Here is a 14,211-nt window from a genome sequence, read left to right on the forward strand (position 1 = left end):
GCACTGGACCAGGTTGCCCAGAGAAGTTGTGGCTGCCCCATCCCTGGAAGTGTTCAAGGCCAGGTTGGATGAGGCTTTGAGCAACCTGGTGTAGTGGAAGGTGTCCCTGCCCATGGCAGGGCGGTTGGAACTGGATGGTCTTTGAGGTCCCTTCCAACCCAAACCAGTCTGTGATTCCGTGTTCCTGCTAAAAATCAGCAGAGATCAAACACAACTGGTGAGACTTCAGGGATACCACGGAGCTGCCGAGGTGCACGGGGCTGCATCGCTGCTGGCTGCGCCGGCTGGGCTGGGGGCTTACAGGACCCTTCCTGTGCTGGTGGCTTTCCCTGGAGCTACGGGCCGGCGTTAAGGGCAGAGAGGCTCTGCACAGGCCTGTGGCAAGAAGGGAATCCCACCGCTGGAGACCCCAGCACCACACAGCTTTCTGTGCGCCTGCCCCCATGACTCCAGATCTGCTCCAGTCACAAATACGGGCATTTTTCTTGCCAGTGTGTCCTGGTTTTGGCTGGGACAGGGTTAGTGCCTTAAACTCCTCAGGGAGACCCGAGCTGAGCTGCGTTCCTCCAACTCATGACCTACAAGCACAGACTCCGGAGCCAAAACAGAGCTGCAGCCCCACTGTGGACGCATCAGCCAGCAGAGTCCAGCCCCTCTCCCACCCCGGAGCCATTTCTCAAGAGATCACCGACAGGCACCACAGGACACGCTCATCATGGCACCAAAAACCACCAGGAGCAGCACCCGCAGGGGTAACATGTTCCCGATGGGCAGCCTGGCTCCCCCCATTTCACGCTGGAAGAGTTCCTCGGGTCTGGAACAGGCCCTGGGAACGCTGCCCCACCGGCACCGGAGGCAAAGTCGCAGCCTGGCTGGATCCTTTCCTGTGCCAAGACACCCCTTCCCGGGCTCAGATCTTCTGCAGGAGGCCCTGAGCCACAGCTTCGCCACCTGCAGTGACACTACGTGACTCCCTATTTCCTGTCTTCGCCGTCACCCCTGCTGGCACACGAGGCTCAGAGGAATTCGATGGGGAAAAAATGACAGCCCAGGGGATGATCCGGCCTCTCTCGGAGCAAACTGACCTGGAACAAAGCTGCTGACGGAAAAGGTGGGCACAAGGATGGGGCAGAGCTTCTGCGAACTTGTTGGACCCAATTAGCCAAAAATAATGGAGAAGCTCAGCAGGAGCCCAGCAGGGGCCAGGACCACTCTCCTCACCGAGAAGCTTTGCGCCAACACGCCGCAGAGCCCCGCTCTGCTGGAGAGCAGCCTGCGGAGCTCGGCTTTAGCTCCTGGGCTTCCCCGGACTCACGCTCTGGGTTTGCCACATGGCTTTGGCAGGGCAGTGGCCACAGGGAATGGTACCCACTGTGCTCTCAGCTGGAGACAGGCTGGAGCCACCCGGCTTTGATCCACTCTCCCATCTGGTCAGTGAGAACATGGATCAAGTTTGCAGCTCAAGCCTGTTTCTGGTTCCTTCCCTGACCTCTGCACCACCATGGGTGAAGGTCAGGAGTCTGGAGCAGGTGGGGCTGTTCCCCCACACACCTCGGCTTGTTAGGAAGGCCACCGGGACCACCAGTGGCAAACGGTGCTGTTCTGAAGAGCACAGCCCCTCACAGAGGGGGAAAAGGCTGCATTGTCCTGGGACACAGCCACGAAAGCGCTGCGGAGCCCTCTTGACACCTTGGCCTGGTAGATCTGGCACGGAGAGGGCTACTGCCTCTCTGCCTTGACGTGGTCTCCAATCATCCTCCTGTGATACGTGGCCAGGAAGATGTCATTGTCTCGGGGGCAGTCGTAGTGGCAGGTGCACATCTTGATGAACATCATCTTCCGCTGGAAGAAGTCCCCCTCGGGGCAGCGGAACTCCACCTCCACGGTGCTGGTGACGTACGGGGTGCAGCAGCGTCCGTCCGTGCAGCTGCCGCAGAACTTGGGCCGGTAGGAGCGGGTGCTGGTGCAGCCCGAGAACTCGAAGTGGAGGCTCTGGCGTGGTTTTGGGGTCCGCACACACTTCTTCCCGTTCTAGAGAGAGAGCAGACGGGTTAACAAGGATGTGACGATCAGACAAAAGGTCCACCTGGGTCTGTGCCCCATCTCCTTCACTGGGCAACAGGACACAAAAAAAGCGGAAGCACAGAGCACACCAGTGAGATGGGCTCACGCCTGACCAGTACCAATCTAGGCTGTCCCCGGCATTCACGGTCTCGTGTCCCCCCTCTCCGCAAACTCAGTACCTTGGTTTTCTCCATGGGGAAGTTGCAGGGTCGGACCATGCAGAGCCGGGTCTCCTTCTCCAGGCGGCACTGGGGGTTGTCGTTGGTCACTCGGGCAGAGATGCCCATGCCGCAGCTCTTGGAGCAAGCGCTCCACTCGGTGGTCTGCACCAAGCAGTTCTCCTGCAGGTTATTCAGCTCCGGCTTCTGTGCTGGATCCTCCCTGAAAACTGCATCACGCGGAAGAGACACAAGGCAAGGTTCAGGGCTTGGGACGGAGAGTGGCAGCTCCGCAGCTGCTCCCAATTTGGTCTAACTCTTCAGGGACAGGAGTAAAGGTCTGATCCATCCCATGAGCTCCTCAGCCTCCCAGCAGGAGGAGAACACAGGCAAATGTAGGGCCCTTTCCTACCACAGCCCCTCCAGCCGGTCCTGCTGTGACATCGGACGGTGCACGAGCCTCCCCCGGCATCACTAAAGTCTCATCTTAACGGGTCTGGAGCTCAACACTTGGTGCCCACGCCACGGTGCGCCAAGTGAGCAGCCACCACCAGTTCCAGACGAGACGTGATGTAGGGCCTCCATCCACAGGCAGTTTGGATCCACCCCAATCCCCCGGCAACCAGCTCCCGGCCCCGCCACATCTGCCCACCGCTCACCGGCCATGGCTGTTTCGAAGCGGTTCTCCTCGCTGCCCTCCTCGCAGATCCACTCTTCGCAGCACTTATTGCGAACCTTCAGCCGCCGCGGGTTGGGGCACTCGGGGGACGGCAGGCGCAGGTCGTCGGAGCAGAGCGGGATGCAGCCGATGGCCCCGTCCATGCAGATGCACTGCAGCTTGCAGGTGGGCTGGAAGCTCTCCCCGTTGTGGTAGATCTTGCCCAGCAAGTCACAAGTCGCACCCTCGTGAGCTGTGGGAAGGAGGAGGAAGAGGAGAAGCTTGAGTGGATGGCAGGGGGTGGCAGCACGGCCTCAGCCTCGGGGGGTCACAGGGCTCCTGAGGAGGGACAAGTGCCCAGATTCTCCCCTGCTCTGCCATCCCCGTGCTGGAGGCAGCAGAAGTTGCCATATTTAATATTTGGCTCCCTGGACCCAAGGCTATTCCTGACATGGATTTTTGGAAGTTGGCTCCTGCCGTGCCAGGCTTCCCAAAATTCTCTAGAAAAATCTCTTCTCCACTTGGATGAGCTACTAAGTGGGACTTTGTCTTTACAGCTTGTCAACAGCCCGTTCTCCAGTCGGAGGTCTTGCTGGCCAGCTCAGAGTGCCCGGTCAGCGGTGTTGTGCAAGACGCGTTCCTGACTCGCCACGTGAGCCAGGGCTTTGCTCCTCCTTACTCCTAGGAGACCAAACGGCAACATTCTCCTAAGAGCAGTTGGTTCTCCATGTCTCTAAAGGTACCTACAAAAGGAAAATAACACTTTGGGGGGTTTATGACCTTTTCAGCCCCTCTGCACTGTGTGAATCTCTTCTTCATTCCAGCCACAACTTTTTCTATTTCTCTGTGTTCCAATCTCCAGATCTCTCATCTCCAGCTCTCCTACGTGTCCTTCACTCCTTCCCAATAAAACTTCAGTGAGCTAAAAAGGAAACGCAACGATATCTGACACACAGGAGCAATCCTCAGTCCGCGGGTGCAACTGATGCTCACAAGTTCTTATGTCTGTATCAGCCAAACTTTTTCCAGAGGAAGTTTTCCAGCAGAAAACTTGTATTTGATGAAGAGTTTTGTAGGCACAGATCAATGTCAGGAATGTTTTCAATGAGAAACAACTGAAGCATTTCAATCTGATATCAAAGATTTCCTTTATGCTCTTACGATAGCTCAACCAAAATACTTCTTGGACAGTATCCATAGGGGGAAGTATTTTCCGCGGGTAATTATTGTAGATATTCTAAAGATCAAGATGAAACATTTTGATATAATGGAAGTGGAAAGTTTTGATGCAGCCAAACTTTATTTATTCTGAATAACCCGTGGAAAGTTTTGAGACTTTGTTTTAGATTTTTTTCTTCTTTCAGCCTGAAATGAAATGTTGAAATCTCAGAGCTGTTCACAGGATAGAAATCCTGCTTTTGGACAGTTCTCGTCAGCTGCTGCTTTCTGCAATCCTGACCCTTAAAAACCTAAAAAAACTCCATGCAAACCTCTATTGGGAAGTTACCAAAACGAAGGATTCTTGGCTGCTTGCGGAGGCTTACCAGGAAACCTGATCTATTTTCCCCTTAGCCCTGCTCGCCCGTGGAACATTGTCTCAGACAGAAAGTGTTTGGACCAAACAAGGAGTGAGAGCCTCTTTCCATCCCACCTAGTCCTTGAGGGGACACAAATCCTTCCGGGCTCCTAATGCCTTGTTTCTAACCAGAGCTGGATCTCAACTTGCAACTCTTTCCAATGCCATTGGTATAAAAATACTCCCTGTGCTCCTACTTAGAAGTTTCGAACTCCTCACTTTTTCCATCAGAGTGGAAGCCATCCGCTTTCCCTCTACACAACCATTCATACTTATTTTTAAATCCTTTCACCGTTTTTTAGCCTGAGCCCTCTCCCTTCTCCATGAACTGATCGTGCTGTTCCCTCAGCAGCATTCCTCCCCTCCCTAGGAACAGCAGCCTGCTCGGGGGGTTTGTTATGTTCCCAAAACTCACTCGTTTTGTCATGCCCTTCATTACCCTACAATGACCTCACTTTCCCGTTGACCTGATCCAATTAAAGCACCAAAACGGATTGCGCCAGCGGAGTGAGAGGGCTCTTTATTTACCAGCTCCGCTTGGCACCGCTGCTGCCTCCCGCCTCCAAACACCCAGTCCAGCCAAGGAGACTTTTGCCCTTTTCTGCAGGGAATATGGCAGAGCTCAAGCGAGCCACGGCTCTGCCAGCTCCCTGCACCCACCCAGGCCACCCGACCACCCTCAGGCTCTCCTACTCTAGAGTTACTACAGGATCGTCTCTACCTTTCTGATACTCCAAGTCTCTGCAGGGAGGGATTAATTCCTCTTCAATGCATGAAGTTCTACATGCTGTGATAACATTAAACAAATACACAGCGATTTTCACTCTGGTGGTTCCCTTCCTGTCTCTTCTGATATGGCCTTCGGGCTGGTCCCCAACCTAGAAGCTTCTCCCATGACACCTCTCTGCTCCCATCACATCTGTCTGATCCGGATACCTGTAAGTCCTCTCTTCTCTATTCACAAACTCTGATCTTTCCCTTCACTCAATTCATGACTCCACCTTCAGCTCCCTTCACTGCCTCCAAAATCCCCCATCTTCCAGGAGATCGGCGTGGACACCACAAAAATGTCACCCAAGGACATTTATGTCCCACATCCTCAGCCCAATTTAGGGAGACATCCTGGTCTATCTTCATCTGGGATTTTTGCCAAGAAAATCTTGATTTCTCATTTAAAGGCAGGAAGGACAGTTGTGGTCTTTGAGTCTGATTTTCTACACAGCAGGGATCTGGGTCTGTCACTCCAAAATCTTTGCAACAAACTCATACGTCATGGTGAATACGTAGCACTTTCTAAAGAAAGATCTTCAGTTTTCTTGATAGGACAAGGGGCAATGCTTTAAATGGAAAGAGGGAAGATTTTGATGAGATCTAAGGAAGAAATTCTTCCCTCTGATGGTGCTGAGACACTGGAACAGGTTGCCCAGAGAAGCTGTGGCTGCCCCATCCCTGGAAGTGTTCAAGGCCAGGCTGGATGAGGCTTTGAGCAACCTGATGTAGTGGAAGGCGTCCCTGCCCATGGCAGGGGGGTTGGAACTGGATGATCTTAGAGGTCCCTTCCAACTCAAACTGTTCTATGATTCTATGATTCATGTGAAGTCTTCGAGATGGAGACTCCTCCACACTCCTGAGTAAATTGTTCCAGTGATTCAGCCACCTTTACTCTACAAAACCATACCTCATTTCCAGTCTTAATGAAGCAGTTTACAGCTTACACCCACTGGATGTTACTCCGCCTACGTTTACCTTATTAAGCTCCAATCGCCAGCTTTTAGGAGTATCAATGCCTACAGAAAGGACCAGGAAGCTCATGTGGCTTCTAAAGATCACAATAACTGAGGAAGGAAAATTAAACGAATAACTTATAAAAACTTCTCAAAAGAGAAAACACCTTCTACAAGTTAAATTCATTTTTTAGAGTAAAAAAATATTTGTATGTGATGCTGGCACTGCAAAACAGCACCGTTCCACCCCGAACACCCAATGCCCTGTCTCAGGTCGGTGTGCATGGCACGGCTGCCGGAGCGCTGCCAGAGATGCCCCGTGCAGTGGCTGAACGCTTCCCAAAGCGTTCACATCAGCGTTCCAGCCCTCGTGTCTTCCTGAATCCTTTGAAAAGCTTCAATTAAAAAAATGGTCAGGTCCTGGCAGAGACAGGGGCAGAGGAGTCTTGTTTTTAGGAGACAGGAGATTGGGGAAAAACTTTTTTTTTTCCCTCTGCACCAAAATAGTTTTGCATGCTTTAAAAATAGCTACTGAACAAAACTAAACAAAAAAAAAATTCTCTTTTCTGGCTGAAAAGAGGCACCAGGAGAGAAAACAGGTCTGCATTTGTATTTCCCTGGCACAGTAACTCATGTTCTACACACACACTGTTTTGCAAGAGCTGTTCAGCCCTCCCCACCCACATGCTAAAGCCAGAAAGCCGGTACGCCTCTTGCGTGCAAACGGCCGAGTGCACTCCAGTGCAAGGTGGTGAGATTTGGGGTGAGATTTTCCAAGCAACTGTACTTTCCAATAAAAGTCCAGATTGCTGATATTTACCCACAGGCACTACAGGGCTGGAGGATGTCTCCTAACAATGTCACGGGAACAAAGGAGAGTCCCAAACCCCGACTCGTGCCTTTGGAAACATCCTTCATGGCAGGAGGAAGGAGGTTGCGTATGTGTCGGTATCAGCGCACCCGCTGGCTCGCAGGGCTGGCCCAGATCTGACAGCGCGATGCTGGATGAAGCTCCGAGTGCTGCAGGAGATCCTGAGGGTGTTTCCTGGGTTTTCTGGGAGGTCTGCAGGCAGAGGGCTGAAGGGACCACAAGAAAACCGCACAATGACAGAACATACAGCTCTCACCTAAGCAGATCCCGCTGCCTCTGTGGATTTTGGAGAAGTCGCAGTAGAGTCCCTTGTGATGATCACAGGGTTTCTGCAGGGAACAGAGCTCGCCAAGCTGCCTGGCACACACCTTGCAGCAACCGCAGGCATCCAACACGTGGCTGGTGCCAGCGGGGCACTGCAGGGGCTGGGAGGGACACTGGCATGGATAGGTGCAGGCCTGCGGTTCTACCTGGAGGGCAGACAAGCCATGGAGAGAATGAGTCTCCTGCAAGAAATGAAAAACACGATTCTGCTTCAAGCACAGACAACCCATTAAGAGGACGGAAGACCAACCGCCCTCCACCGGAGAGCCCTCCTGCAGAGGATGGGCGTGCAGCTCCCGAGGACTCGCGAGACCAGTCATTTCCTCATCCCTAACTCATCTGGAGCTCAAGAGAAACCAAAAAAAAAGATGCCTCTGGGAAGCAAGGCCAAAACAAACAGGACAAGCAGCAGCTTGGAGTCCCGTGCGCAGCTCAGCCCTTTGCTTCCCTGGAAGCACTAAAACAGTAATTCTTAACAGTAAGCAATCCCCAGCTCTTTCATAGCACTGCTGAGGAGAAAACATCAAAGCACTCGGCAGCAGCACCAGTAGACCCAGTCCAAAGATGGAAAAAGTGAGGCACGTAGCAAAAGGCCTTGCCTGAAGTCAGTCAGCACTGAAAACTGACCCAAAAGCTCCTGAGTCTCGTTTTGTCCCTTGGATCTCATGCTTTCTTTGTTATTCCCAGAGATGTTCCCTCTCCCCTTTCCAGGAATGCAGCATGACCAACCTTCCTCAGGACCTTGTGAATCTACAGCTGCCCCACTTGGAAGCATTTTAGAAGAGCTGGCCACCTCTCGAAACCCACCCTTGGCTTTTATGCCACTTCAGGTGCTAAACAAGGACCAGGCTATGTCTGAAGGAGGGTTACCTTCTCCAAAAAACCCAGGATGCTTCAAACACTCCAACAACTCAGTCTGGGGCATCCTTGTCCTGAATCAGCTTGGACAACCTGATGGAGCGGATACATCAGCCGCAGCTCTGGATGTGCCCAGCTTTGGGCAAGATGTAAACCACGACTGGGAAAAATCCTCAGAAACATCAGTGTGCCAACTCTAGCCTGGTTTTCTGTTCAGCTTCTGCTCCCTAAAATTCCCCAGGTAGTTCAGAGGGATGTGAGAGCACAGCTCCAATCTGCAGGGCAGCTCCCAGCCCCGGGGGCAGCTGCTGCCAAGGGGCTGACACAACCCTCCCACGGAAGGTGATACCAGAAAAACGTTTTGGGATCCTGAATTGCCGTGAGCTCCTGCACAACACACGCATCTGCGCTCAGAGCTGCAGCCAGGGTGGGAAGAAGAGGAAAGGCAGATCCGTCGCAGCTCCGCTGCCAGACCTGGCCATTGCCACCCAGGGAGAGGGGCTGCAGCAGCTGGAAAGAGCCTAGGGGCAGGTGGGAAGGGGGGAATGCCTGGAACAGAGGCCAAAAAAATATCTTGCTACAGCTCTGTTTGCACTTGTTACATCCCATCCAGCCCTCGCTTGTGAAACAGCTTCCTTGGATATTGTGTTTGTCACCAATAACAGTAGAGAAACTTTTCCAGCTGTTTTGACTGTAGCTCAAAACAGCTGCTCTGACTTGAGCTCACACGGGGTCAGAAGATGCCAACTGCTTTGTACTTCTGTAACAACCAGCACGGTACGGTGTGGGACAGGGATCAGGCTAAATCTTAACTCCCAAATCCTCCCAGAGCCTTGCTCTGCTCAGCAGGAATCCGCGTAATTCTCCTTGAAAACTCCTAGCGTTTTGGAAACGAGCCTCTCCTGCCTGTAGCACAGCTGTTCTGACGGCCGTTCCGGAGCCGCTGGCTGGGAGCTGGCATGTCCCAGGGATCTCTTCCCGACTGCTGAAGTGCATTAAAAGACTCTAAAAATACAGAAATGCTTTCTTACTGTTTTTCATGTATGCAGCCGCTGCGGCTGCCAAAAGGACGTGTTACTCAACCATGGATGAGCGCGTGGGGGGTACGTGAGCTCATAAAAGAGGCAAAGCATTCCTAAGACAGGACCTATATTAAGATGTGATCCATGCACTTAAAAAAAAATATATAATGACAACAAGCATTTTCCAATGCAGTGTCAGCCACAGGCCAAATAAAGAAACGCTCTCAAAATAGCTCTCCTACTGAAAAACAAACCCAAACAACCTCTGTCAGGATAACAGAGAACGCAACGGAATTAACCCCAACCGACTTTTATTTCTTGCCTCCATTAATCATTGTTGGTGCTGTTTATTTCCTTTAATAACTCACCCAAAGAAACTAAACCACTTTGTTTTACCTTCTGTTTACAATCAGCTTCACTTCCTCATGATGTTACAGCTGCTTTTCAGCACAAGAACACCTGGATGCAGATCCCCCATGTGTCAGAGACCTCCTGGGTGCCTCATTCCCCGAGCCGTGAGCACGAGCACGGCTTAAAAGCCCCAATTCATCCATGTTTGCAGGGCTCTTCTTCAATACTCCGAGATTTTCTGATCGGTCAGCTCAGACATGCCTCTCTTCATCACCCAGTCCACCTGGCCCCAGGGTGTGTTGGGGCTCCTGTTTGCTTGTTTTATTACTGAGCAAAGTCAGCTCGTGCTATTTATAATTCCTGCTCCTGTCCCGGGCCCAAGAGAGGAGAAGGATGAGCCGAAATCTCTTTTGGCTCATGAACACTCAGCAGTGAGCCCTGAGTAACTGGCTGGAGAGGGGAACTTCTCGAGTTGGGAACAGCTGGTAGAAAGTCAACGTTGAACCAAGTTCCTAGAGTTCTCCATTACTTAATTTGCTCTCACGGCAATTTCAAACAAGCTAAATAATGGATTATGCTGGATTTACATGGAGCACCCTCCACCCTGCATTATTTTCAAGGACTGCTGCTAGGAGTTGTTTCAATATAGTGTGGAAACCGCCCAAAATGTCCCAAAGAACCGCAAGGACTTGCGTCCAGGGCTGGGCTACATACCACAAAGATCAGCATTTCCACATAACATGCCACCAACCCGAGTGGAGAGGGATTCAACTTAGAGAACATGTAATTTTCTTTCCCTCTGCAGAAGGGTCTGCCCCCAAAATTACCCTTTTATCTCCACTGAGCAAGATCCTAACTTCAAGTTCACTACAGCCTTGACCTTGTTTCTGCTGAGGTTGGCGGTGTGTTTCTGTGAACTTTGAGAGCAGCAGAACAGAACCAGTGTTAGAGATCAAGGCTATGGATTTCAGAAAGTGCCAAAGCCTGGCACATCAGCTCTCCCTGCTCATGGCTTCGCTGGCAGTTCTCATATTGATCACAAATACCATGTGTGAATCTGCTGCTCCCAGAGCCCTGAGCGATGGCCAAGCCACAACCGGAGTAAAAACAGTCTGACTAGAGGATTCCCTTGCCTGTGCTCCATACATGTTCTCCACCACTGACTCCCAGGTCCCATCTGCTCCGCTGACAAGCCAGAACAAGCTTCCTCCCAACTGCCAGCACCGAACCCAGTTACCTGGGGGGAAAGACAAAGTGAGAACACTCTTCCTGCTTCATATTCACATAAAATCTCTTCCTTCCACACCCTCAGGAAGGCATAAGTTGGGGGACACAAGCTGACACCATGGCAGCAGTTCTGTGGCATCGTCAGAACTTCTCATTCCTGATCAATGTCCACGCAAGCCCAGGGAACCAGCCAAGAGGGCCAAGTCAAAGAGGATTTTAAAAATGCGTTTGGGCTCACGGCTGCATTCAAAGGGCTGGGAAAGGAGCGTCTGGAAGCTGAGCTAGCTGTTCACAAAGTGCTTTGGGAGCCGGGGGGTTAACGCTGTGAGGTAGAAGTAATATAAGAAACACGGAACTGGTTCACTTTCATGCTCCAAGACCATCAGTAGATAAAGCAGCCAAAACACAGCGATTCACATACATCAAACGCTGAATTATCATGGATAATTCCTGCTCTCCCTCCAACACAGGCTCTCCAGGCACCTTCCCGAGGTTCCTGCAGCACACTGCAGCAGCCTGTTAGAAAAGACAAGAACCACTACCCCCATTTCACGGAGAGGGGGGCAGAGGCACAGAGACTTGCTCAGGCTGAGCCTGGCAGAGCTAAACGTGATTCCCAGCAATCCTGGTTCTATTCTCACCTCTGAACAACACAGGAGGCAGATTCGGGAGTAACAGCTTTCGTTTCCTTGCTCACTTCACTAAATATCCCTCTCAGAGCTCAAAGAAAGTCAAAAGTCCCATTTCCAAGGCAGTGGCAGGTTTAGGGAAAATGACATCAGTACTAACAAAGCATCACAGCGGTGGGATTCACCACTACCATTTCTGTGATCACCAATATGACGCTGCCAAAGCTGGGTCAGTGCAAGAATCAAGAACATCCCAAATCACAGAAATTACCCCTAGATCGCAGCAGTGTTAGGCACACAGGACACCTTTCCTGGCAGGAAAGGGGCTGGCACATGCTGGGTGCTGCCAGGAGCAATGGGACAGAACTTATCAACCAGAAGTTTATCACATCTATCAGCACAACAGGCCGTGCAAGGCGCAGCGGCTCCGAGAACCTGATTTCTTCATGGATTCAAAAGGCACCTGCTGCAATTTAGATACATGAATGACTGCAGTGATGTTCCTGCCACTACCGGCACTGTGATAGCACACACAATCAGCTCCTTTGTCAAGCACTTGTATCAACACTAAAACAGGCACAAATCCTGCTCTGGAGAGGCTGCAGTCTAATTTTCCCCTCGGGATCACTGTTTTTGGGAACACAGGGGTGGATTCAGTGGCAGCTGGGGAAGGATGGTGATGTTAAGGAACAGGGACATGAGATTTTTATTCCTTGCAGTGACATAAACTCCGTGACTTCACCTCTCTCTGTTCTCTTCCTCCCCCTTGTAAACCAGGGCTGGCTTCTAGCTCACCAGAGTGGAGTGAAACGCAATCCATTCCCATTTGCCAAGAGCTTTGAGATCCGTGGATGACAGGCGTTAACGCGCGGCGCAGCTCCGAGCGTGATTTACTCACAGAGCGCGTTTGCACCGCCAGCCTTCTCTCGGAAACCTGGGGAGGCAGGTGGCAGCTGGGAAGTTACTCAGCCTAAAGCATTCGCATGCAGCAAAGCAAGAAGCTGCATCGCCCGGCCAGCGAACGGAGCCGCTGCAGCGCCATACGTACCCAGCCAGGTGCCAGGAGGAGGAGGAACAGAGTCCGGGCCACTGTCCCCAAGTTGCCAGACATCCTGAGTCAAGGGAAAGGAGGGGATTCAGGCTGCTGCCGACTGACTCGCTCCTCGCTCCTCCTTCGGAGTTTCTCCTCTCTCTTTGGAGAAAGTTGCACGCCAGCTCCTCTTTAAATAGCCTCCCGGAGGGGGCGTGCCCTGCACTTGAGTGACAATCTGGAAAGCAAGCCCAAATGGGTGCAACAAAAAATGTCCAAATTCCAGGGAACATGAGCAGATTCCTGTGGCCCCAGTGGTTACGGGGCTGCCGGCGCAGCTTGGGTCCTTTCCACATGGGTAAATCAAATCCCAGTAAAGGCAGGATTATTATTTTTTCATTTTTCCTCTTTTTAACCCCAGAAGTATGAAGCCCAAGACAGTTTCTTGACATAACCCCCCCTGCCTTTCTGACTTACATCCATTCCTTTTTGGCTGCAAGAGCTGAGGACTTGAATAAGCAGAGCTTTGTGGTGCTCAATGTTTTTCCTTCAAACAGGAGAGAGAGATGGAAAGTTCAGGGCTGCTGGGTGCAATTAGGGACCGTAACTGACCGGGCATCACCAGTGCTCGGTGCTGCCAGCTCCAAGAAACGAAAGTTTCATAACTAGAAAAACTGTTGCCTGAACTCCTGCAACGAGGAGCTGCTTGTTTTACAAGGCAATAAAAAGCTACGAGGTGAAGGTTATCGATAAAGGACAGCAGTTCCCTATAGTTCTTTATTTGATCCTCAGGATTTATGCAGGATATGGCACGTTTTTATCTCAGGGCATGATATTTCCTGTTTGCTGCTGAAATACAGAACCAGGCTTCTGCACAGCCTGCACAAAAAGATCTTTAGAATATGAAAGAGTTTTTTTGTGTATTAAAAGAGTTGTTTTGTTTATTCCCAAACAGCAAGAAGAATGCTGCCATGGAATGATGAGGAGGAAGAGTGCAGCAGAGGGCACTCTTAGTCCTCACTGGCCTGGGGTGTGACAGAGCAGGTTGGGTGCCAGACAGGAATCCTCTGTGCCACACATCAGGTGTGCCACACATCAGGTGGCCTTAAAAAGATGGAGCCGTGTCTTTGAGTCAGGGACCTTTCCAGGGTAGAAGCAGTGCAAGATCTCTGTACTGAACTTTGGGCCAACATAAAGCAGAGGGCAGGAGCATATCCAGTAGGCGCTGTGCCATACAGTCCCTACCACACCACAGCAGAGTGTGCTGGGAAGCAGGACAGAAGATGAAGAAAAATATAGGGAGTGTGTAGTGGGTCATTTAAATTCAGTCTCCCTCCTTCCTGCCTCCAAGTGTGGGGCATCTTAGGTGGGAATCAAGCCCTGCGTTTTACTCAGGTCCTTTTGGGTCTCTGTGCAACACCAGATCAGCCTCCACACGCCCTGTGCCACTGTTTGTCCACTGCTGAAAACAGACAACTCCAGCTCTTAATTAATTAGCACTTGGAAAGCCCTTTGGGATTCGGGGCTGCAGAGCATTAGCACAGTGCAAACCACCTCAGTGCACCTCCTTCTTCTCCTCTTCCATTAACCGAGGGATTTCACAATCATTTCCGTAACAGCTACCTCTAACTAATGTCACAACAAAGGATTATGTCTCCACACAAAAGATTTCATGTACTGGAGGTGGCATAAACACCCAGTGCCCTAGAGCAGCTCGGA

At 51.5% G+C, this 14,211-nt stretch overlaps 1 protein-coding gene across 1 annotated transcript; it reads right to left on the minus strand.

Annotated features, from left to right (window-relative positions):
- Positions 1-1,590: 1,590 nt before the first annotated feature.
- LOC104384742 (CCN family member 2-like) lies at positions 1,591-12,573 on the minus strand. Its single transcript, XM_009993190.2, has 5 exons — positions 12,511-12,573; positions 7,308-7,521; positions 2,882-3,133; positions 2,244-2,452; positions 1,591-2,031 (listed from the first exon to the last, which is right to left on the minus strand). Exons 1-5 carry the CDS (start codon positions 12,571-12,573, stop codon positions 1,720-1,722), a joined length of 1,050 nt encoding a protein of 349 aa, XP_009991492.2. The 3' UTR covers positions 1,591-1,719.
- Positions 12,574-14,211: the final 1,638 nt, after the last annotated feature.

The sequence above is a fragment of the Tauraco erythrolophus genome, chromosome 24, assembly GCF_009769465.1.
Source record: "Tauraco erythrolophus isolate bTauEry1 chromosome 24, bTauEry1.pri, whole genome shotgun sequence".
NCBI classification, from domain to species: Eukaryota; Metazoa; Chordata; class Aves; order Musophagiformes; family Musophagidae; genus Tauraco; species Tauraco erythrolophus.

Bases quoted from the DNA above. Each gene is read 5' to 3' on its own strand.
- LOC104384742 (XM_009993190.2), bottom strand. From the start codon at position 12,573: ATGTCTGGCAACTTGGGGACAGTGGCCCGGACTCTGTTCCTCCTCCTC. The intron at 3,134-7,307 runs GTGAGAGCTGTA...TCCTTCCCACAG, and splicing joins AGGCAGCGGGATCTGCTTAG to CTCACGAGGGTGCGACTTGT. The intron at 2,453-2,881 runs GTGAGCGGTGGG...CGCGTGATGCAG, and splicing joins CTTCGAAACAGCCATGGCCG to TTTTCAGGGAGGATCCAGCA.